General features: G+C 42.7%; 3 protein-coding genes across 10 annotated transcripts in view; 1 reads left to right on the top strand and 2 right to left on the bottom strand.

Annotated features, from left to right (window-relative positions):
• The window catches only part of LOC135537136 (SH3 and PX domain-containing protein 2A-like), a 127112-nt gene extending 115338 nt beyond the window's left edge, over nucleotides 1-11774 (bottom strand). For all 5 annotated transcript variants that reach the window (XM_064963341.1, XM_064963347.1, XM_064963367.1 and 2 more), the window contains exons 1-2: nucleotides 11245-11774; nucleotides 1093-1173 (exon numbers count right to left, since the gene is read on the bottom strand). In XM_064963341.1, the coding sequence (XP_064819413.1) occupies nucleotides 1093-1173; nucleotides 11245-11316 (153 nt within the window). In that variant the 5' untranslated portion in view covers nucleotides 11317-11774. The remainder of the gene's footprint in view (nucleotides 1-1092; nucleotides 1174-11244) is intronic.
• An 877-nt stretch (nucleotides 11775-12651) lies between these two features.
• On the bottom strand, nucleotides 12652-17664 carry stn1 (STN1 subunit of CST complex). Of its 4 annotated transcripts, XM_064963321.1 has the most exons (10): nucleotides 17582-17664; nucleotides 16461-16626; nucleotides 16275-16370; nucleotides 16078-16155; nucleotides 15828-16004; nucleotides 15542-15668; nucleotides 15247-15397; nucleotides 13397-13534; nucleotides 13101-13173; nucleotides 12652-12984 (listed from the first exon to the last, which is right to left on the bottom strand). In XM_064963321.1, the coding sequence occupies exons 2-10, from the start codon at nucleotides 16606-16608 to the stop codon at nucleotides 12827-12829; spliced, it is 1146 nt and encodes a 381-aa protein (XP_064819393.1). In that variant the 5' UTR covers nucleotides 16609-16626; nucleotides 17582-17664; the 3' UTR covers nucleotides 12652-12826. The 4 variants fall into 4 exon arrangements, 3 of the variants coding, with proteins under 3 accessions (XP_064819393.1, XP_064819386.1, XP_064819401.1); XM_064963314.1 differs by lacking the exon at nucleotides 17582-17664 and having other exon boundaries at nucleotides 16461-16805; XM_064963329.1 differs by lacking the exon at nucleotides 17582-17664 and having other exon boundaries at nucleotides 15828-16001; nucleotides 16461-16805.
• Nucleotides 17405-23191, top strand: part of slkb (STE20-like kinase b) — a 36811-nt gene continuing 31024 nt past the window's right edge. Inside the window, exons 1-2 of the mRNA XM_064963303.1 lie at nucleotides 17405-18225; nucleotides 19618-19782. Coding sequence (XP_064819375.1) covers nucleotides 18073-18225; nucleotides 19618-19782 — 318 coding nt within the window. The 5' untranslated portion in view covers nucleotides 17405-18072. The remainder of the gene's footprint in view (nucleotides 18226-19617; nucleotides 19783-23191) is intronic.

Raw genomic sequence — 23191 nt, 5'->3', positions numbered from 1 at the left:
GTGTGTGCGTCTGCGTATGCGCTCACCTATATCTCCTCATAGCCTACGTTTCAGCAGTGGAACCAAGATACAAACTTCCTCAGTCAACCCTGTTTATTATTCTACCTTTGCTTTATTACACATTGGGAGTAATCACTTCCAAGGGGGAGGCTATTTTCCATTGCACCCACTGGTTATCAATGGGACCTTTGAGGGTAGGAACCTTTCTCCACTGATTGAAACATCATTTCCTGTCAGGCTGCACACTAAGGCTATTGAGATCAACCCAAGTCTTTCTCTATGTACGGCTCTTTCATATTGACCAGAATGACCGGGAGACCCCAAGACCTATGCTGCTACTCTGCCTATCAGCTTGCAAAGAGCAGGGGTGTAGAGAGTGTATGTACACACACACACAATCTCCTCAACCTGCAGGGTTTTTACTGCAGCAGCCCAGCTCCCATTCCAAAGAAAATACAGGTCTAAACTGAAGGGTAGTTTTGGCATGTTAAACATAAGAGTCATGTAAGCTTATATGTGAAACACTCCAATAGTCACCACACACACACATCACCTGAGAGTCCCTCGGCAGGCCGCTATAAAACATGCTACAGTACATTAAATTACTATATAACAGCCTGTCAGCTCCTTGACGTTTTGGGGCCAAGGCAGAGATGTGTGTGTGTGTGTGTGTGTGTGTGTGTGTGTGTGTGTGTGTGTGTGTGTGTGTGTGTGTGTGTGTGTGTGTGTGTGTGTGTGTGTGTGTGTGTGTGTGTGTGTGTGTGTGTGTTGTAGCACTACTGCATCTCTGAGGCTACAAGAGATACAGACCATACCTCTCCCCCACTCCCAGACCAGTTACTAAAACTCACATTGATTCATTGACTCAACCATGTGTGGAGAATAGCAGTGCAGACATGTTTTTACAGAATAATCCCTCACAACACTCGGTGTATAATCTCAAAAAGGGGACAGTGAAAGCATACCGTTTTGAGATAGAAAAATAGACGTTCTGATCTGCTATGATTCTGTCTCAATAACACCAGATGTTTGGATAGAAATACATATATCCACTGAAGAGCGTAGGCGAGGACAGGAGAGTTTCAACATTACCTGAAGGTCAAAGAATTTGCTGTATCTCCTGTAGATTATGTGGGAGGTGTTGTCAGAGTATGTGACATTGATGAGATACACCTGCAACGAGAGGAAGCGCATGGTTAACACAGTGGACCCGACACACGGCATACCAAGGCAACAACCCCTGCGCTTCAAAGGTCAATGACACGCACATATATCTGTCAAGGTGTAATAGCGGGTGAACATCATGGTGATCTCATTCACCTTCTCTACCCATTGAACCTCTGCACTTCCTGCCCCAGCCACGAGTTACAATTACAACAGCCATTCCCATTCAAGTGGATGGGGCTTTGTCTGAGGCTCTTTGTACCTTCCAGTAACTATATTTATATGATAGATGACGTGTAGAAACCGACCGTTATGTTCCAGTACCGGAGAGTTGGTAATGTAATTGATGCTGATATCATCTCCGGCTTTAATCTTATATAGGGGAAATAGCAAAGATATCAAGGAGTCTGGAAAAGTCCCATAAGAGGTCAGTCAGAACGGTTGAATGGGTTGGAACTCGAGTTTATGATGGATATCTACAGAGGAAGTGCCAATATACAGTAGGATATCTGGTGAAATCGGTATTTGAAGTCACAACTATAGCAAGCAACAAACATAACATTACAATTTGACTGTTAAAATCAAGGCTAACTGCTACTGAACATAGCCTTTCACAGTTCTAATATGTTATAGTACTGGGGACATTGAGGTTAAGTCCCAAAACTAAACCATTGGCCCCTTTGGCTTCACTGTTCTCAGCACAATCTCTGCTACAAAAACACACAATTTGTTTAAGCTCATAGAGATTCCACATACTTCATAATCATAAAGCATGTCAAACATGTTCACATCTGGCGTTTACTCAAAATCAAGGTAAAGATTGCGATCAAAAACAGCCATTGTCAAATAATTGACAATCAAATAAGATTTTGTCAGCCAACCAAATAGGCTAAATGAAGCTACAGCTGTGTAGGCCTATGGTTGCACTTTGAGAACTAAATGTCGTCGACTTGTCAATATAGAAACAATTCACCTCAGGAAATATAGCCATCTTCACTATGCCTAGAGATGAAAATCACCTCATGATATGTTGGCCATTGAAAATCAAGTTCCCCTTGTGAAGTGTAATCCCCTGGCCTACGAGCACAGCGAACCCTCATCCTAATACATCTTACACACTGGTCCCTACAGCAACCTGCCAAGAACAGTCATAACAGCTAGTCTTAGAAGAATTAGCCCCAAACAAAAGAGACCTGGCGTAAGAGAATCAGCCACTTGAAACAAAATACTCTCCCAAGATTAAAGCTCTGTGTTAAAAGGCCTTGTAGCTGCTGGAATGACACCAGCTATTGCTGGCTAGCTTCCAATGTGAGTGTTTTCACAATTCTCACCCATGGAAATGTTACGCTAACATCCAAGCCACTGGAAGTATGTCATGCTAATGCTAAGCTAATGACGTGATAGTGACTCCATAGGGTTAGTGTCAACGGCTTGGTTTGATTTGTATTGTGTTAGCGAGTAGCGGCTCCAGCACTAGCCTTTTCACTCCGATGGAAATGTTATGCTAAAATCAAAGCCACTGTTGTGTTATGCTAATGACCTGTTAGCGACTCCTATGGCGATGTCTACTTGAAGTCTGTCATGCTATGCTATGCTAGCTAATGAGGTGTTAGTGACTCCATAGGACTTTACCCTTCCAAAGGCTTGGCTTGATTTGTATTGCTGCTGCCAAAGTCAGTGGCACTGAAGGGTTGGTGAATTTACTTACTGGAGTCTTAGTCAGACAGACAAGTTATTCTGTAAGGACCTCACATGTTGTGTTCCACCTTCAGCGAAGTAGGCTATCCTTTACCAGAAACACTATACATCACCAAACATTAAACCATATTTTTACAGCTCAAGGCCGAACAAGAAACTACGTAATGAATCAAAACGGAAAGCCAAAACTAAGGGAGGTTAGATGAATGAAGAAAGTGTTAGTGCATAGCAATCCACATAGATATGGACTTTATCTGACACCATTTCCCTTGGAGGGTCTGGAAGAGCTGCATGCTGCATAGTGTGTGTGCCTAACACCCCACAAGTGTGTGTGTGTATGTGTGTGTGTATGTGTGTGTGTGTGCGTGTGTACGCCTCAAGCAAGTGTGTGTGGGCTTGCCCTGACTTTCAGAGAGTGGGTGTGTTGTTCTATAAATGCTTTTGACCTGACCGGCATGTTGCCATCCTCCCTCCTCCACCACCCAATGCCACTTGGCCGCTTAATTTGACCGTGGAGCAAAACCTCTCTGGGATGTGCCAACAGAGGGAGGGAGGGAGGGAGGGAGGGAGGGAGGGAGGGAGGGAGGGAGGGAGGGAGGGAGGGAGGGAGGGAGGGAGGGAGGGAGGGAGGGAGGGAGGGAGAACTTAGTTAAAACGATCCCATCCCAACCAGCAGAACAGATGGATATATCCTCATAGGAACCACAATGAAAAACAGAACTAGTCTATCCACACCCACGCTCAAAATATCAAGCTTAAACCTAATGCCCTCGTCCCAACCTAAAATAGACTATGCCGTCCCTCAGGGAGTGAATGGGATTGAATGTGAGTTAACAGCCTAGTACAGCCCATCACTACCTCAATTATATTTCTGGATTGACATAGGATTGACTGTGGAGAATAGTGCTGTTTGACAGCTTGAAAAGTTGTTTTTTCCAATCGACTCTCAGATGAGGGTAAAAAATTCCAGCAACGCTTTAAAATAGCACGTATATGCGTTGCAGGTTGACTCATGGTTCAAGTACAGCCAGTCGTGAGCACCTGATGGTCCACACAGCCAAAACACTCTGAATCATTATTTTAGGGGACCAAACACACACACACACATAAAGTTACTCCCTAGTTGTCAGTTAGAGGGAGTTAGATTTGTTTTCTAATGTTACACAGGTTTAACACAGTTGAACAACACAGTGTTATAAGAGTGAGTTGTCTTCCCAGCAACAGAAGGTGTGCTGATGGAATCCCAGATGGTGGGTAGTCAAGTGTTGCCGTACCGTTCAAATCAAGATAAAATCCCGGCCTTGCCATACGGTTAGACATTCTTCAATAGTATGCATGTCTGGGAAAATCAAACAATGTTGCAATTTCAAAACAGAAAACAAGAGACAATGTAGATAATATTATATTTAATATATATTTATAAATAAGTTTATACATGACCTTTACTGCATAACACCCCCTATTCTACTACACTCTAGTTCCTTGGTGTCCACATTACCAACAAACTAACATGGTCCAAGCACACCAAGACAGTCATGAAGAGGGCACGACAAAACCAACTGCACCATCGAGAGCATCCTGACGGGTTGCATCACCGCCTGGTATGGCAACTGCTCGGCATTCGACCAAGGCACCACAGAGGGTAGTGCGTATGGTCCAGTACATCACCGGGGCCCAAGCTTCCTGCCATCCAGCACCTCTATACCAGGCCGTGTCAGAGGAAGGCCCTAAAATTGTCAAAGACCCCAGCCACCCCAGTCACAGACTGTTCTCTCTGCTACCACACAGCAAGCGGTACCGGAGCGCCAAGTCTAGGTCCAAGAGGCTTCTAAACAGCTTCTTCCCCCAAGCCATAAGAATCCTGAACATCTAATCAAATGGCTACCCAGACTATTTGCAATGCCCCCAACTTTTATGCTGCTGCTACTCTCTGTTATTATCTATGCATAATCACTTGAATAACTACCTACATGTACATATTACCTCAATTACCTTGACTAACCGTTACCCCCTATATATAGCCTCGCTATTGTTATTTTACGGCTGCTATTTAATTATTTGTTACTTTTAATTATTTATTTTTTGTATTTTTCTTAAAACTGCATTGTTGGTTAAGGGCTTGTAGGAAGTATTTCACTGTAAGGTCTACTACACCTGTTGTATTCGGTGCATGTGACAAATAAAAATGTATTTGATTTGTACTTACAGTACACAGAGAACCCAGATTTAACACCATTAAACATTTCCTTCACTCTTGGCAATCTAGTGGTAAACCTGTACTGGCTGGCTAGCCCTAGCTTCTAAAGATCAGCTGTTACCATCAGACCTACTTCTTGGTTTGGCAACCGGAACATTTAACAGATAGATGGGTGGGGGAGATTTATGGAAACAATGAGCCCAACCTAAATCGTAAATCACTGTAGCAGACTACATAATATATCATATAAATAGGAGGTTCAGGTAATTAGTTTGGATATAAATGGTGATTCAGTTCATTACTGTTATTTTAAGTATTTGTAATAGTTTACTACAATATAATTACATGCATTACTCTCTGGATACCCTGTGACATTAGCAACCAAATGAAATACAGCAACGATATATTATATTCTGTCTATTCAATTTTTATTCTATTCTATTCTGCTCTCATGTCAACAGCCAAAGGGGTTTGATGAAACATTCAAAAACAAAGAGGGAAAGTACATGCATGGACAAATACAAATAAATCAATCAAGTTTGTGTCCCAGACACCCAGTGTCCCAGATCAAGCAACAGAAAAGCCCTCGTTCATCATCTTCTCTTGCTGTGATGCAAATGGTTTCAGCTTTGGGAGACAAAAGTCTCATTCATGTCCGGCATTTCGGAGAAAGACGAATAAGAGCAAATTGGATGTCTGATTATTTCCATGAATCAACCATGAATCACAGGCTACACGGCTATGATTAGCTTAGTTATTGTTTGACAGCTTTTATTCAGCTTTTCACAAATTACTCACCTTTCCCACATGTAGTGACTAGCAACCACAATGTAAGACTCTGAATAAAACCAAACTACAATAGTTTATGTCTACGAATGGAGAAAATGACTTACTGTCTCTGTAGAACCCTTGTGTTCCCCAGTTTCCCAGTTTAAGAGTGAGGAAGGCTGAGTAGAGGGCTTGATGGAGCATAGACTGTGGGCCTCGCCACAAAATTACACCGAACCCCGCCTAAAACACTATACTTAACCTAACACATAAAACAGAAAGGCATTACATACTGCTAGCCAGATGACTTTTATATGGATTATGCGTGGGGATTGAATGTACAAGGATGGGAATACTATTCGCTTGAGAATAGATCTAAAGGGAAATCCACTTTCCATAGTAACCACAACGAAGCTAATAGAGACAGATTTATTAAACGAACAGATGAAAAGAGGTTACGGACGACAAGACAGCTTGAAGACGTGCGCATGTGTGTCCATGTGTGTGTGTGTGTCTCCTCTACTCATTCACCAGGTCATACTGTACCAACAGAACAAAAACAACCAGCCTGCCATCTAAGTCTAACTTTAACTAGACCAAGGGCTTTGGTTTGGCAGTGGATCTATGGTGGGAAACCCATTTAATACAGGTTTGCATAAGCTCTGCCAATATACTGCCCCTGATCGCTCACCAACCCAACCACCCCTCCTAAAACTGTGGTCAGTTCCAGTTTCCACGTACTTCGCCTCTCTACCTTCTCTACCCAGAGCATAGGAAGCGCAGGCCTCCTTTCTCTCTCTCTTCCTCTCCCTAACCACACTCTTAGAGAAAAGGTGCTATCTAGAACCTAAAAAGGTTCTTCAGCTGTTCCCATAGGATAACCCTTTGCAGAATACTTTTTGGTTCCAGATAGAACCCTTTTGGTTCCATGTAAATCTCTTTGTGGTTCCATGTAGAACCCTTTCCACGGAAGGTTCTAAATGGCACCCAAAAGGGTCCCACCTAGAACCCTTTTGGAACCCTTTTTTCTAAGAGTGCAGCAGCCAACAGGAAACAGGAAGTGCAGGCCTGGACCAGGCAAACAGAAGTTTTTCTGAGAGAGACAAGGAAAAAGTGGAAAAGTGCCAATTCAGCTGTAATTTCCTCCTCCCTCTCCCCTTCCCTCTCTCTGCTTTGTCTTGTCATGTACAGTAGAACAATTCACATAGAGTTGTTCATTGTATCCGGTTTCATACAGTACAGCTCGGGATACGCAATCCTAGAGGCCTCACTTTGAAATTGCCACTTCGCTAGACTACACACACAGTGAGGTACAGTTGCAGTATACTGCATGGCCAACTCCTCACAGTAAGGGCAAGGACTACCATTGCAAGCCCCACACACGTTGTCTGTCTTCTCATCGTGACTCCCGAATGTGTCGACATACAGAAATGACATGGAGCAAGAGGCAACGTTTCATGTGGTTTACTGGATATCAAAGGAATGGGATGTGCTACAGTACATACTTTATATTGTCCAAAAAAAATAAAAAAATAACAGTTTGTACATGTTGGTGATGATTAAGACGTGTTGCCTAATAAACATCCCATCTTGTAATAATCTGATCGTTTTATAGTGTTCATAAAGACTGAGGTTGAAGAAGACTTCCCAACTGTTCCAGGCAAATAAAGTTCTCCAAAGTGACTAGACAACATCTGTCGGTGGTTGAGACATGTGTTCAGGGCTCCAGTAATAACATCCACTGATCCCTCCTTTCTATTTGATGAAACATTTATTTAACCAGGCAAGTCACTTAATGACACATTCTTATTTATACTGAACAAAATGAAAAACGCAAAATGCAACAATTTCAAAGATTTTACTGTGTTACAGTTCATTATATAGGGAAATCAGTCAATTGAAATAAATTAATTATGCCCTAATCTATGGATTTCATATAACTGGGAATACAGATATGTATTTGTTGGTCACAGATACCTTAAAAAAACTGGGGGCATGGATCAGAAAACCAGTTAGTATCTGGTGTGACAACCATTTGCCTCATGCAGCGCAACACATCTGCTTGCATAGAGTTTATCCGGCTGTTGATTGCGGCCTGTGGAACGCTGTCTTCAATGGTTGTGCGAAATTGCTGGATATTGGCAGAACTGGAACACGCTGTCGTATTCATCCTTCCAGAGCATCCCAAACATGCTCAATGGGTGGCATGTCTGGTGATGCAGGCTATAGGAGAACTGGGACATTTACAGCTTTGTTTCAGAACATTCAATTCTCCAGCAACAGCTATGGTGGACATACCTGCACACCTGTGGGCATGCCAATTGCACACTCCCTCAAAACATGAGACATCTGCGGCATTGTGTTGTGTAACAAAACTGCACATTTCAGAGTGGACTTTTATTGTCCAAAGCACAAGGTGCACCTGTGTAATAATCACGCTGTTTAATCAGCTTCTTGATATGCCACACCTGTCAAGTGGATGGATTATCTTGGCAAAGCAAAAATGCTCACTAACAGGGATGCAAACACATTTGTGCATAACATTTTAGAGAAATAAGCTTTTTGTGTTCATGGACATTTCTGGGATCTTTTATTTCGGCTCACGAAACATGGGACAAACACTTTAAATGTTGCGTTTATATTTTTTGTTCAGTATACAATGACGGCCTGAAGAGGCAGAACACTTCATGTGGGGACAGGGGATAAAAAATGGTTCAAGACTATGTAATACAAAAAGGACAACACAGACAGAAGACACTGGCAAAAGTACAAATACAACAGCAAACAAACAGTAGATGTATGTGTGTGTGATTTAAAACCACATGCTTCCTAACAAGGCAACGCAAATTAGTGACATCGAGTGACAATTCGAAACAACTACATGTCTCAACAACCTGTTCATCTATTTGTCCTTTGAACTCCTCCAGGGACTCCAGGTCCTGTAGTTTCAGGTTGGCTTGGAGGGAATTCAAGATCAGGGGATGAGTAATAAAAGGACCTTGTTCCGCTCTGTTCAAATTTTACCGACTGTTTGCATAAAACAAGACTGAGATGTGAGCTTGTATGAGTTCTCATTTCGAGCTAGAGAGGACAGATAAAATGGCACGCACAATGAAATGTAACGCACACACACACTCCTTCACCATACACACACTTCCAAGGCCTCTTATTCAGTGACGGGGCGAGCCTGTGTGAGCCTGTGTGAAGTGAACAGAGTACAATGACTTCATTGACGACAGACGTCAGCACAGCACCCTGACTCACACACATACAGACACCACTCTCTTTCCTGCTGGACCCTATCGTCGTCAAACTGAGGAAAACAATGGGCCAAGCCTAAAGCCCAGCCTAATAAAAACCCTGGAGTGTGATTCTCTCAGTGAGCAGTAACCAATGGAAAACAGAGGCCTTTTCACTCAGGTCATCATTCTGTTTTTGATGGCTCAATAAATATTTGAGTAGGAAACAACCCCCTGGAGGCCTGTTTTATGATGCTAAACAACAACGAGCACTGCTGGTTCTGACTAAAGGGACGTCCAAAAGGTTTCCAAATGTTGCTGGGTTTATTGAGTAGCGGTGGCTTCATTTGAAAAGCAAATACTGCTGGATTGCTACCAGCTCTTTAAACACTCGTCTCACCTGAACAAGAGAGAAGCGGTGTTGTAATATTTTCTGTATCTAAGCAGATGTGTCCCCCTGGGTCAAATGACCACTTCACCCCTGACAAAGACTTGCGTCTCCCCCCTCTCACTCTGTTCTCATAGGATAAGCGTTTCCAGCTGTTTTCACCAACAGTGTTGAGATTGGTGGAGGGACAGAATCTCTCTCACACACAAGCACATATTTCTCTCATTCACACACACACACACACACACACACACACACACACACACACAGTGAGACAGTCTGGGGATTACTCCCTCCAGTTTCTTCTCACAGTGACTAGCTAGCGGTGATCCCAGGGGCATGGTAGCAACGGAAACTAGGCCAGAGAGAGGCCCATGAGACTGCACAGACCCACAACACAACTGAACACAACACTGGCCTGGGAATCACCAGCAACAACTAACAACGTGCAATACATGTAGTACGTCTAATGGTTGAGTAGGTCTATGTGGATCTGATGGCTGTTGGTGCATGATGTTCCTTGCAGGTTGGGTATAATATATGGTCTGTAAACTACAACATCCCAAAAGCCTGCATGTGTGTAAATCTTAAAGAGATATTGATGTATAAAGCACACAACAGGGAAATTCTGAAAATATAACATACTTGCCTGAGTGCATGATTATTTCAACAGCAACATGGAGTGTTTGAGTTGACAACATCGAGCATGATCATATTTAATGAGATTGATAATAACTTGTTTGTTAGCTATGTGTCGAGTCCCACGAGTCTGGAGTGTAATGAGATATTGATTCGTATGCCTGCTGTAGGCAAAGTTCAAAAATATCACTTTCCCAAGAGTACAGTAAGCTACCTTGAGGGACCCATAGGTAGACTACAGTAGCTCTGTGTTCAATTGTACAACACAGAGGATGACTACTGAATCCATGCGTTCATGATAAACATGTAAGGGTAGTCTATCCAATCATTCACATTGGCTATTGCCTGCATGATTCTAGACAGGAGGTACTGTACTAAACTGTGAATTTGTCTCATTAAATGTGTTTCAGCTTGAATTGGCAGTAAACTATGCCAGGTCTTGTGATTTATAATATAATAATATAAGCCATTTGGCAGATGCTTTTATCCAAAGCGACTTACAGTCATGCGTGCATACATTTTACGAATGGGTGGCCCTGGGAATCAAACCCACAACTGCCATGCTCTACCAACTGAACAACTTAAGTCATAAGCAGTATGCCATACCACCATTTATGACAAAGGTTGTCATCATTCTCAAGACATAGTCTCTACAGATGTGGCATTCTAAGAAACTCCCGAGATATACAAAACTAGTCTATATTAGTTCCAGTTGAATAAAGCATCACAGTTCGGTTCTCATGTTGTTGAAAAAGATACGCCACAGTCGTAACCTGTCATTACTTAAAGTGTCTGTATTGTCACTAGTTATAACCCTTCTTTATCTTCATTAGGCTATAACGCATTCAAATGAATGACAATAATGACATATATGTTCTAAGAGGCCAGTGCCATACACAGAATATATCATCAACACAATTTGATAAACGGAGATATTGATTGGCAGACTGAATCAATAACTCACGAATCATTGGCGAGTTTAATCAAAACTGTAATGAGCTGCGATGACTGGTATAGGCTATAAGCGGTGAAACCTTTCACCGTGTATTCTATTCATAAATAGATACAGAATATATTAGGTAGTCATTGTAGTTCGGATTTTGAATGGACCCAGGTAGGTAGATAAAGGGTGAGGGGGGTATCCTACTCACGTAATGTTTGGACGGATTGCGCCGCTTCTCCACGTCCACGACTTTTACATCCAACACTGTCCGAAACTGCATCTTGACGTTGGAAATGGCTACAGCGTACACACACAATAAATACAATATCCCAGTTTCTGTAGTAGGCTATAGCCTCTGCAGGTCAAGAAACGTTAGAGAAGAAGAATTCAATAAGGACATTCATTGATTGGGTTGTCGATTCTAGCTAATGTTCCGGCGCAGGGAATCAAATGTCTTGCCTTGAGTATGCGTAATATACCCAAATGCAGAATATATCATAGTCCCTATCAATTGAAAATGTATCTTTATATGGCTAAAACATTCTGCCCGAAATCCGAAAGGCGATATCTTCACGTTGGACAACAAGGCAGGCTGGCAAGCAGTCGCATGCTGAGAAGGAGGTCACCTCAAATAGAAAAGTGGAGCGAGTTCCTTTGTGTTGGACCACAATACCTTCAGCGAGGGGTGCATACCTGTAGGCTATATAGGGTCGGGGTAGGCTGAAAAAGCCACCGAATTCAGCGCCAAATGCCTCCAGAAGCAAGCAAGGCACAGAGCAAATATTTTTTGGTGGAGGGGGGGGGGGGGGTTAGTGGGATGGGCTTGCTGGTCGTGCGTCCACCAGTGGGATCAAGCATTAGGGGTAAACTGTGCAAGAAGATTGAAGTCCCATATTCCAACTCATAGTTTGTGGAATACTTGCATGTAGTTCTGTGTATCTTGGCATTGTCTATATGTTTGTAAACATTTAGATATGTTGGAAAAGATGTGCAATCATTGTAATAATGTTCACGAGCTGTAAACCTTCCTCAAAGTGTTCCCAACAGTGGCTACAATGTAGCTAATGACAAGGAAAATGTGAACGTCACACTGCGCTTGGACGTAATGATATTTTTTTATGAATGTGATTGGTTTCAGCATAACAATTTAACTCTTCATTATCAAAAGCATTTATGGTTAAATAACCATTACAAAGGCTACAAATAGCTATAACAACCTATTTGTTCCTTGGGCCTAGATAGCATAAACGATTCCATATATTGCTTCTTATGCCTCGCAGTTTCGTTGACAGCGGTGGCAACTGAGTCATAAGACGCTATAGGCTGCTCTCATCAATAGCTTGGACGTATGGATACAGATGTTTCAAAGTGGACCAATCAGCGACGGGCTGCATCGCGGTGCATATTAAACGACGAAATACTGCCCCCGTGTGCAAAATGAGCATATGCTCCAAGTTTAAATTCTAAATCCAGGTATTGTACACATAATTTATACAACTTTAGCACATTTTAAAAATAAATATTGCACAAAACTGTACTCCTTAAATATACATTCTTACAAATGTACATAGCTCCAGCATGATTGATAGCGACTGACATCTTGAAGACGGCCATGTTAAGTAATAATCCAATTTATTATGGGTCATATTATAAACCCAGGGTCGTTACAATATTTTTCCAACGGGAAAACAAAAACATACGTTTCTTATTGGACAAGGTCGGATAGTACCTCCCCGTTTCACTCCCATTTCAGATAGTTTGTGGAATGTCCCAGAAAGTCTAAATCAGCGTCAGAGGATAGTGTAATGACTGTCGCTGGTGCTGATGATGTCACTATTACACTCCAGAGCTTTGAGGACCAGCTCCAAGGCTGCCTTGCTCACGTTGCGACTGTACCTCTGTCTCACACTGGACAGGATGTGCAGGATGTGGCAACCCTTTTCTGCATCTGGCAACGCGAGAGAAATACCATCAATACATATTAGAATACACTGGTATAGCACTGGGGGAGCAGTATATTGTAAAGTACTCTAAAAGGAGTAAGAAGAGGGGAAATGCCCTTACATTTCTCTCGTCTGCAATCTTCCCGAAGAATGTCTCTGATTGCCATGAGAAGATCCTTGTCCCGTTCCGTTACCTAAAGGGGTGAAATACGGTAGAATCAATACTTGTGTCCAATATAACCTTCAGTCACCGCAATAATACAATGAAAGAGCAGTCTCAAAATCATTCATTATTGTATGCTGAGCACTTTGCTTGTGTCCCACATCCCATGAGCCTCAGCGTCAATGTGTTTGATGAGCTTCACATAGCACTGAGATCCTCTATGATATCTATCTTGATGTGCTGCTGCTGCTTACATGGTAGACTTCATCCTGACATTTGACCTTGCGGAACACCAAGCCTTCGTCCTGCAGAATCTGAAGGCTCTTCTGGAGTAGCTCCCTGAGCTGTTTGAAAGAGGTTGGTGGACCCGATGATGGACCAGCCTCAGGCTCCTAGCATCAAAGCAGATTTTTTTTTAAATACGGTTCCACTTTAAAATGAACAATTTAAAAGCTTAATGGAGCCTTCATAAACCCTTTATAATGCCTACATAGATGTTTCACAAATGATCTAGGCTATATGCATATACAGTGGGGAGAACAAGTATTTGATAACACTGCTGATTTTGCAGGTTTCCTACTTACAGTACAAAGCATGTAGAAGCCTGTCATTTTTATCATGGGTACACTTCAACTGTGAGAGACGGAATCTAAAACAAAAATCCAGAAAATCACATTGTATGATTTTTAAGTAATTAATTAGCATTCTATTGCATGACATAAGTATTTGATCACATACCAACCAATAAGAATTCAGGCTCTCACAGGCCTGTTAGTTTTTCTTTAAGAAGCCCTCCTGTTCTCCACTCATTACTTGTATTAACTGCACCGGTTTGAACTCGTTACCTGTATAAAAGACACCTGTCCACACACTCAATCAAACAGACTCCAACCTCTCCACAATGACCAAGACCAGAGAGGGTGTAAGGACATCAGGGATAAAATTGTAGACCTGCACAAGGCTGGGATGGGCTACAGGACAATAGGCAAGCAGCTTGGTGAGAAGGTAACAACTGTTGGCGCAATTATTAGAAAATGGAAGAAGTTCAAGATGACAGTCAATCACCCTCGGTCTTGGGCTCCATGCAAGATCTCACCTCGTGGGGCATCAATGACCATGTGGGCTCTATCCAGAACTACACGGCAGGACCTGGTCAATGACTTGGTCAATGACCTGAAGAGAGCTGGGACCACAGTCTCAAAGAACCATTAGTAACACACAACGCCGTCATGGATTAAAATCCTGCAGTGCGCGCAAGGTCCCCCTGCTCAAGCCAGCGCATGTCCAGGCCCGTCTGAAGTTTGCCAATGGCCATCTGGATGATCCAGAGGAGGAATGGGAGAATGTCATGTGGTCTGATGAGACAAAAAGAGCTTTGTGGTCTAAACTCCACTCGCCGTGTTTGGAGGACCCCAACAACACCATCCCAACCGTGAAGCATGGAGGTGGAAACATCATTCTTTGGGGATGCTTTTCTGCAAAGGGGACAGGACGACTGCACCGTATTGAGGGGAGGATGTATGGGGCCATGTATCGCAAGACCTTGGCCAACAACCTCCTTCCCTCAGTAAGAGCATTGAAGATGGGTTGTGGCTGGGTCTTCCAGCATGACAACAACCCGAAACACACAGCCAGGGCAACTAAGGAGTGGCTCCGTAAGAAGCATCTCAAGGTCCTGGAGTGGCCTAGCCAGTCTCCAGACCTTAACCCAATAGAAAATCTTTGGAGGGAGCTGAAAGTCCGTATTGCTCAGCAACAGCCCCAAAAGATGAAGGATCTGGAGAAGGTATGTATGGAGGAGTGGGCCAAAATCCCTGCTGTAGTGTATGCAAACCTGGTCAAGAACTACAGGAAATGTATGATCTCTGTAATTACAAACAAAGGTTTCTGTACCAAATATTAAGTTCTGCTTTTCTGATGTATCAAATACTTATATCATGCAATAAAATGCAAATGAATTACTTTAAAAAAAATCATACAATGTGATTTTCTGGATTTTTGTTTTAGATTCTATCTCTCACAGTTGAAGTGTACATATGATAAGTAGGAAAACATGCTAAATCAGCAGTGTATCAAATACGTGTTCTTCCCACTGTATGTGTACTTGTTCTGCTGCTGTCTTCTGAGGTTGTCTGGAGACCAGAGGCTGTAGAAGGTCCTGGACATCATAGGGTCTGAACCTGGTGACTTCTTTCTCTTTCAGGAAGTCCTTCAGGATACGAGTGGCTCTGCCAAGCAGGTAGGAAGCAGAACCACTGCAGGAGTACCAAATAAGCCATACAGATATTCACAAAAACGTCACTAAATTAAAGTTTGAAGATATCATGCATACTAGCCGACATGATTCTGCTCCTCACTGACCAGCAATTGAATACAGCTAAAGAGATTATTAGACCTACCCTTGAATGTTAGGGTTCTGTGCACTGCTGTCCAGATGGAATGGTTTATCATAGCACTGTCTGTAGAGCTGAGGAACCTCCATCATCCAGGATATCTGGACCGCCATCACCGGGTCTGACACTTTATCTACAACCAACATATTGGGGGGCCATTAGAGATCGTATGGACAACAATATGTCAGGTTTAATAAACTGTGTATAGTTGCAAAATGCAGAAGTGTGTGTGTGTCCACATGCGCATGACCGCATCTGTGTGACCATGCTCATGTGTCACCTATCCACTCACAGTAAGTAGAGGCCATTATCTCTCGCTGTTGTCTGGAGGTCTTGACGGGCCCTCTCACCCTGAGCAGTTCTCCTATCTCCAGGTGGGAGCTGCTGTGTTGGGCTTGCCGTAGTTTCTTCAGCTCGCTGGCTGGGTTGAAGTCTCCACGTGCACTGCTAATGAAGGACCTTGACCCTGCTGAAGATATTACAGCCAACCATGAACATGAACAGGGCTGACACACAGCTATAATGAGAATATCTGCACTTACATGTAGCAGGGTCACCTTGCTCCCTCCAGGGTTCATCTTTCCAGCAAAGGCTGTTTATAACACCAGTACCATCATCAACTGTGAAGCAATGATAACAGCAACCATATTGGACTCAATGTTTGCATGTGGATAATAGTTTGATATGAAGAGACAAAGTAGGAATATTTCAAAATGAATCAACGGAGCTTCATCATTACCTCCGTAACAGAAGAAGTCTTCTCGCTCTCGTTTGTACACCACAGTCCCGAGCACATCAACTTTGAATATCGGGTGAGAGTTGTAGAAGTATATCCCTAGGTTAGGGGAAATTAAATGTGTTAGCTAGTAATGTTGAATAAACATGAGTGGCATTCACGTTGTCACAAAACTGAAGAGAACAATACCTGACACTTGACAGGACTCTCTCATCTGTAGGATGTCTTTGACATAGAGCCTGGTGAAAGCGTTGAACATGGGGTCCAGTCCCCACAGCATTGAAGGTGGTTCCTCCCAGACACTATCCTCCTCTGGATCCTTCGCTTCAGGCTGCATACCATCATAGGCGACTCACTACACGCGATCAAAGACAATCAAAAGTAGCAAGCTAACCTACTTACTTACGAACGATTACTCATCTCTCCCTCGCTTGGTTAGTTTGTTTTGCTTCGTTTTCCCGGGAAATGGTTTGATATTTGAGCAAATATTTGCACAGCTTCCGCAGAAGTCTAAGTTTCCGGTCACGTGAATTTCCCACACGTAAATATATATATGTAAAAAAAAATGAAAATAGAACAGATTAAATAAACCATGTATTTATGTTAACATATTGTACTCGTGAAGGACGATTATTAATATATGTAAATGTGGTAAAGATAACGATGTTGAAAAGTTTGCGGCTGCACGAGCGAGTGCACGTCTCGCATGAGTATCTGGGACATGTCGTTTTAAGCAATATAATGAGAGAAGAAAGAAACCCATCACTGTATCAGACTGTAGTATCTCTCATATTGATGCAATTATCAGAATTGAACATTTTCAATATTAGGGTAAATGTGCAATCTTTTTTAATGAGGCTATATGGCTTTTCTTTCTCGTTAAATTTGACTTAACATTTACAAAATGCTGCAGGGCTGAACAATAGGCCTGGACTATGAATGCATTGAATAGGCCTCTACAAAATGTCGTACTCCTTAAAATATTATTTAAACGTTTTCTTTAATTTATGAATAATGTCTAACACATAATGCTAGCCTCCAGTGCTGAGAGTGGAAGCAACGTCCTTTCGGAGCTCTCTCCTCCAACATCGATCAAGCGTGAAGTGAAAGAACTACAGTTGCGGGCTCATGAACGCGCATTTGAAACCAAATCCTCTAGATTACTGGACCCCGTGCTTCGCCAAGGGAAAGAAGATTGTTTTATCATACCAACGGTGTTTCTATTCGATATACATAAATTCAAGTGACTTTGGGGGATCGAATATAACATTTATTGGAATTACAATTCGTTTGAAGGGTCGATTCTGTACCTTCTCTGTTTGCTCTTTGGTTGAGGAAAGAGCCCTGCGGTTTGCGTTGTCAGGCCAGTGTTGGTTGTTCTGAGTTAAGGAACAGCAGGAACTTCCGGTGCTTACTTTGCACTGTGAAAGTCTATTCTTTGGACGGAAATACAATGCCAGGAGACATCAAACTGAATACTGTTGGTGTAAGAATCAACAATAGCCCATGATGTCGTTGGAACTTCATTTTGTTATGGGGTAACTGTGATATCGTTGCCATAATAACGGTTTGACCATCAATTATTTCAGTCTAACAGTATTTGAAATCATTCTGAATTGTTATAATACTGTAACCTATTGAATATGCCACCTCGGAGTCTGCTTGACTCAGAAGAACACACCAAGGGACCTAAGTAAACACAACAGTTCAAGTCCTATGCAGTAGAACGCACTGATGATCTTCGAATTGCTGGATATTCATTCCTTTGTCAACTATCTATCTGAAGAAGGCTGGCTTGAAAATGGCATCCTTTTTCAATTTCCGTAAAATCTTTAAATTGGGTGCTGAGAAGAAGAAGACACAGTATGAGCATGTCCACAGAGACGAGAACCCAGAGGAGATATGGGAGATCATTGGAGAACTGGGGGATGGAGCCTTTGGGAAAGTCTATAAGGTAGGATAGGTCCTTTTGAGTCATTGTAGACCTCTTCTGATTTATTTGTAGCAATGATGATGACATTGTGAACACGTTACACTTCCAGTTTAAAACCATCTTTCAAGAGTCATGTCATGTGTGTGTTCGTCTCCGACCACTCTGCTGTAACCAATTGGAGTAATAAATCTTACATCGTGTTCCTTGGAATTCGTCCCTTAGGCTACGACTGGAAATGTTACTTCTTACTCTTATGATTAGGACTAAGCCCAACATTGGAGTAATGACTGCCATTCTTATCATTTTGGTCAGCATTGCCAACTACACTGTCTCCAGTCCCCACACACACATACACACATGCACACACACACACACACACAGCTATTTCTTCCCAAACTCTGATTGTTAGGCCATTAACAGCAGCCCTAAACCGTATTAGATGAGTCACAATACATTGTGGCATTCTTTTCACCGACCTCGATGCATGGGCAGAGCAAAAAGCATTGTTTTGTTGAGTGACATTGAACGTGATCACCCGTGAGGGCCAAGACCAGTAGCAGGGTGCTTTGTCGACGCTTTCCAATTAGCTTGTTTGTTTTTCTGTAGCCACCAGCCTATTTTTGGGCATGGTGTAACGGTATAATAACAGCCATCTGGATCCCTACCATGATTGTGCTCTGTTTTCAATTGATTTCTGATCTATTGTGCTTTCCAAATCTAACTATTACTTGTCGTAGAGAATCCCATATGCCTTAGTCAGTTTAGTAACAGATGTCATGTGAAGTTGACGACTACTACAACCAAACCGTTGGCTGCTCCATGAACAAAGCACAGCAACATTCACTCTACATTTACTAAGAATAGTAAATAATGGACCATCCTGGCACTACTAGAGCTACAACAGGCCAAATCGAATATGCTGCCATCTCATGATGAGTCACCCTATTTGAACCGGCCTCCAAACTCCCCATCCATTCATAGTGAAAGAGAAGTGTGTGTGTGCTGAATATGGATCCATCCTGTGAATGTGATCATGTGTAATGTGATAATACGGGATAATGTATTAAAATCATTTCAATGGCAGACGTGACCTGAGGAACACAACCAAGTTTAAGAGGAAGTGCCATTTCCCATATCACTGCTGTCCGCATCCAGCACATCCTGCTATGACACACGACCAAAACAAACGGCAGACAGTTCCACTTCAAATGGAATTGGGACCTGTGCTGCGATGGTCGTCATCGAAGATGTGAAAAATACATTTTGAGAAAAAGTGTCAGTTTGCTGCTTTTAGTTTTAACTTGCTCACTCTAACCTTGGTACGTCTTCCACGGGCATCAACAGAACTCAAGTCTATTCCATTGTCAGAATCCACCATAATAACCCTCTCACTTCTGCCTGTGTGTCTCTTAGGCCCAGAACAAGCTAACAGGCATCCTGGCTGCAGCTAAAGTGATCGACACCAAGACGGAGGAGGAGCTGGAGGACTATATGGTAGAGATCGATATCCTGGCCTCCTGCGACCATCACAACATAGTGAAGCTGCTAGACGCCTTCTACTACGACAGCAAGCTATGGGTGAGCAGGGAGGGGCGTTCTCAGCGGAGGCTGGGCTTTGTTAGCGGTGCTGCTGGGATAGTGTATTGATGTTAGTAATAGCACAAACTCTTGAAGGTCTATTCACCGGAACAGTGGTTGTGAGATGGAATGGTTTGTGGAGAATCAGCTAAGATCAGCAGTGTGCTGCAGTGTCGTCCTTCGCTGGGGCCTCTTAACTAGGCTATTATGAGTTGTGAGGACTGACCTGTGTCATGGCTGTCAGTACAATGGAATGTTCATCCTCCTCTCACACCTACGCTACCTCGGTTATGGTCTTCCCAGGTCAAAGTTCAAACGAGCACGTACACTAGCAGCATTTATTGTAGGTTATTGCCATATTTGATATTGAAATACATTTTTGTATTACAGTGTATTATTATATTGCCTTTTTTGTCGTCACGATATCACTGTCTTTCTGTCACCTCCCAAAATATCTAGAGTCCATCCATATAACCCTCTCTTTGTGTACACATTGTTCTAGTCCTCACCTTGGGGGATGGTGGTTTTGATTGGATTTGGAGATCTAGTTTCAGATGACTTTTCCTAGGGCACACCTGTGTCCGTAGATAAGGATGACATAATTGCATTGGGAAAGTGGTCATGCATAAATTAGGGCATTTGGGCGATCATATCTAACTAGCTCGTAATAAGGGACCATCTGTTTTGTTTTTGTCTTCTTGGCATAGGACACCTAAAATGAACCAAGCTATATAGGAATATAATACAAAAGAATACCTATAAAACAAAGGCATTTCCACCTTTTATTCGGGAAAAGTGGATTCAACAAATAATACATAATATAAAATCTAAATCCACAAGGTCAGTTTTTCTAAGGTGCTCCCTGATAGGTTACATACCCTAGCCTCCCAAGAGCTCCAAAGCAGAATGAGACAAAAGCTCCATCGCTTTTTTCAAGCTCATCAAAAGCTGTGATGATGACCTGCAGTATTTGGTGACACTGCAGCTCTGTTGAGTGCTCAGCCCTTTCCTCTCCATTGTCTGCTGAACAATGGCTTCTAAGACCAATGGAGGGTGTGTATTGATTATTATCTAGGCTTTTTTATTTAGCCTTTATTTAACAAGGCAAGTCAATTAAGAACAAATGCTTATTTTACAATGACGGCCCGGTAACAGTGGGTTAACTGCCTTGTTCAGGTGCAGAACGTCAGATTTTTACCTTGTCCGCTCAGGGGATTCGATCTAACAACCTTTCGGTTTGCTGGCCCAACGCTCTAACCACTAGGCTACCTGCCACTTACATGGTAGCTGGTGTGTAACTAGAGAGAGCAAGAGATGAGCACAGGAGCTCTTGCTGTAGATGAAAGACTTGACGTTCTAAAAGGCTGTGTCGAGGTCAAGTCTGGAGAGTGATTTATTTAGTCTTCCTCATTTGATATGGCTCTAATAACATTGTGGTAAAACCACATTATGTTTTCTAAGGGGTTAGATTAGGGACAGTAGCCATTTTATGTTTCCTCAATTTCACTTGGGTTTCCACAATGTGTGACTGAAGCTAACTCTTTTACCATGCACATACCCACTTTGCAAGTTATTGGATGGACGGGCAGCCAAAAGTCCCGAAGCTTCTGCACATGTACAGGATTCTCTACTTTGCCCACAGTCTCTGCTCTACTCGTAGAGAACAGGCCACTCTGGCGAACGGTGCTCGTTTAATAAAGTTAGATCAAAGCTGAATCAATGTCTGCGAGATCACTTAATGATGGTATTCTACATAACTGAACGACATGTGCTTTGATTGAAACCAAACACGTGTAGGCTACAGTTGAACACCATCTGCTCTAAAATGCGCACACTGTACATCATTCAAAAGAACACTGTAGGCTACCTCGGAACAACACTATAGGCTACCTCGGAACAACACTGTAGGCTACCTCGGAACAACACTGTATGCTACCCCGATAATAACTCAAGAAGATCTACAGTGCCTTCGAAAGTATTCAGATCCTTTGACTTTTTCCACATTTTGTTATGTTACAGCCTTATTCTAAAATTGATTAGTGTCCCTCCCCATCAATCTACACACAATACCCCATAATAACAAATCAAAAACATTTTTTTTGAAATATCACATTCAGACCCTTTACTCAGTACTTTGTTGAAGCACCTTTGGCAGCGATTACAACCTTCAGCCTTCTTGGGTATGAGGCTACAAGCTTGGCAAACCTGTATTTGGGGAGTTTTTCCCTTTCTTCTCTGCAGATCCTCTCAAGCTCTGTCAGGTTGGATGGGGAGTGTTGTTGCACAGCTATTTTCAGGTGTCTCCAGAGATGTTCAATCAGGTTCAAGTTCGGGCTCTGGCTGGGCCACTCAAGGACATTCAGAGACTTGTCGCGAAGCCACTCCTGCATTGTCTTGACTGTGTCCGTTGTCCTGATTTGAAGGTGAACCTTTGTCCCAGTCTGAGCTCTCTGGAGACAATTTTCATCAAGGATCTCTCCTGTGCTTTGCTCCGTTCATCTTTGCCTCGATCCTGACTAGTCTCCCAGTCCCTGCTGCTGAAAAACATACATCATGCTGCCACCACCATGCTTCACCGAAGGAATGGTTCCAGGTTTCTTCCAGACGTGCCGCTTGGCATTCAGGCCAAATAGTTAAATCTTGGTTTCATCAGACCAGAGAATCTCTTTTCTCATGGTCTGAGAGTCTTTAGGTGCCTTTTGGCAAACTCCAAGCGGGCTGTCAGGTGCCTTTAACTGAGGAGTGACTTTCGTCTGGATACTCTACCATAAAGGCCTGGTTGGTGGAGTGCTGCAGAGGTGGTTGTTCTTCTGGAAGCTTCTCCCATCTCCACAGAGGAACTCTAGACCTCTGTCAGAGTGACCATCGGGTTCTTGGTCACCTCCCTGACCAAGGCCCTTCTCCACCAATTGCTCAATTTGGCCGGGCGGCCAGCTCTAGGGAGTCTTGGTGGTTCTAAATTTCTCCCATTTAAGACTGATAGAGGCCACTGTGTTTTTGGGGACCTTCAATGCTGCATAAATGTTTTGGTTCCCTTCCCCAGATCTGTGACTCGACACAATCCTGTCTCTGAGCTTTACAGACAATTCCTTTGACCTAATGGCTTGGGTTTTGCTCTGACATACACTGTCAACTGTGGGACCTTATATAGACAGGTAGGTGCCTTTTCAAATCATGTCCAATCAATTTAATTTACCACAGGTGGACTCCAATCAAGTTGTAGAAACATCTCAAGGATGATCAATGGAAACAGAATGCAACTGAACTCAATTTTAAGTCTCATAGCAAAGGGTTTGAATAGTTATGTAAATAGTGTTTTTTTTATTTTATTAATTTGCAAATAATTCTACAAACCCGTTTTTGCTTTATCATTATGGGGTATTGTGTGTAGATTGCTGAGAAATATATA

Source organism: Oncorhynchus masou, chromosome 5 (assembly GCF_036934945.1).
Source record: "Oncorhynchus masou masou isolate Uvic2021 chromosome 5, UVic_Omas_1.1, whole genome shotgun sequence".
In the NCBI taxonomy this organism is placed as follows: domain Eukaryota; kingdom Metazoa; phylum Chordata; class Actinopteri; order Salmoniformes; family Salmonidae; genus Oncorhynchus; species Oncorhynchus masou.
Note: the sequence above shows the minus strand (reverse complement) of the source record. Positions and strands in the feature narration are given on the sequence as shown.

What these genes read in the sequence shown, in the direction of transcription:
- stn1 (XM_064963321.1), bottom strand. Translation starts at nt 16,608, where the DNA reads ATGCAGCCTGAAGCGAAGGATCCAGAGGAGGATAGTGTCTGGGAGGAA. An exon ending in AGACTTCTTCTGTTACGGAG is followed by an intron (nt 16,156 to 16,274) that starts GTAATGATGAAG and finishes ATTGCTTCACAG; the next exon opens with TTGATGATGGTACTGGTGTT. An exon ending in GCAAGGTGACCCTGCTACAT is followed by an intron (nt 16,005 to 16,077) that starts GTAAGTGCAGAT and finishes TAATATCTTCAG; the next exon opens with CAGGGTCAAGGTCCTTCATT.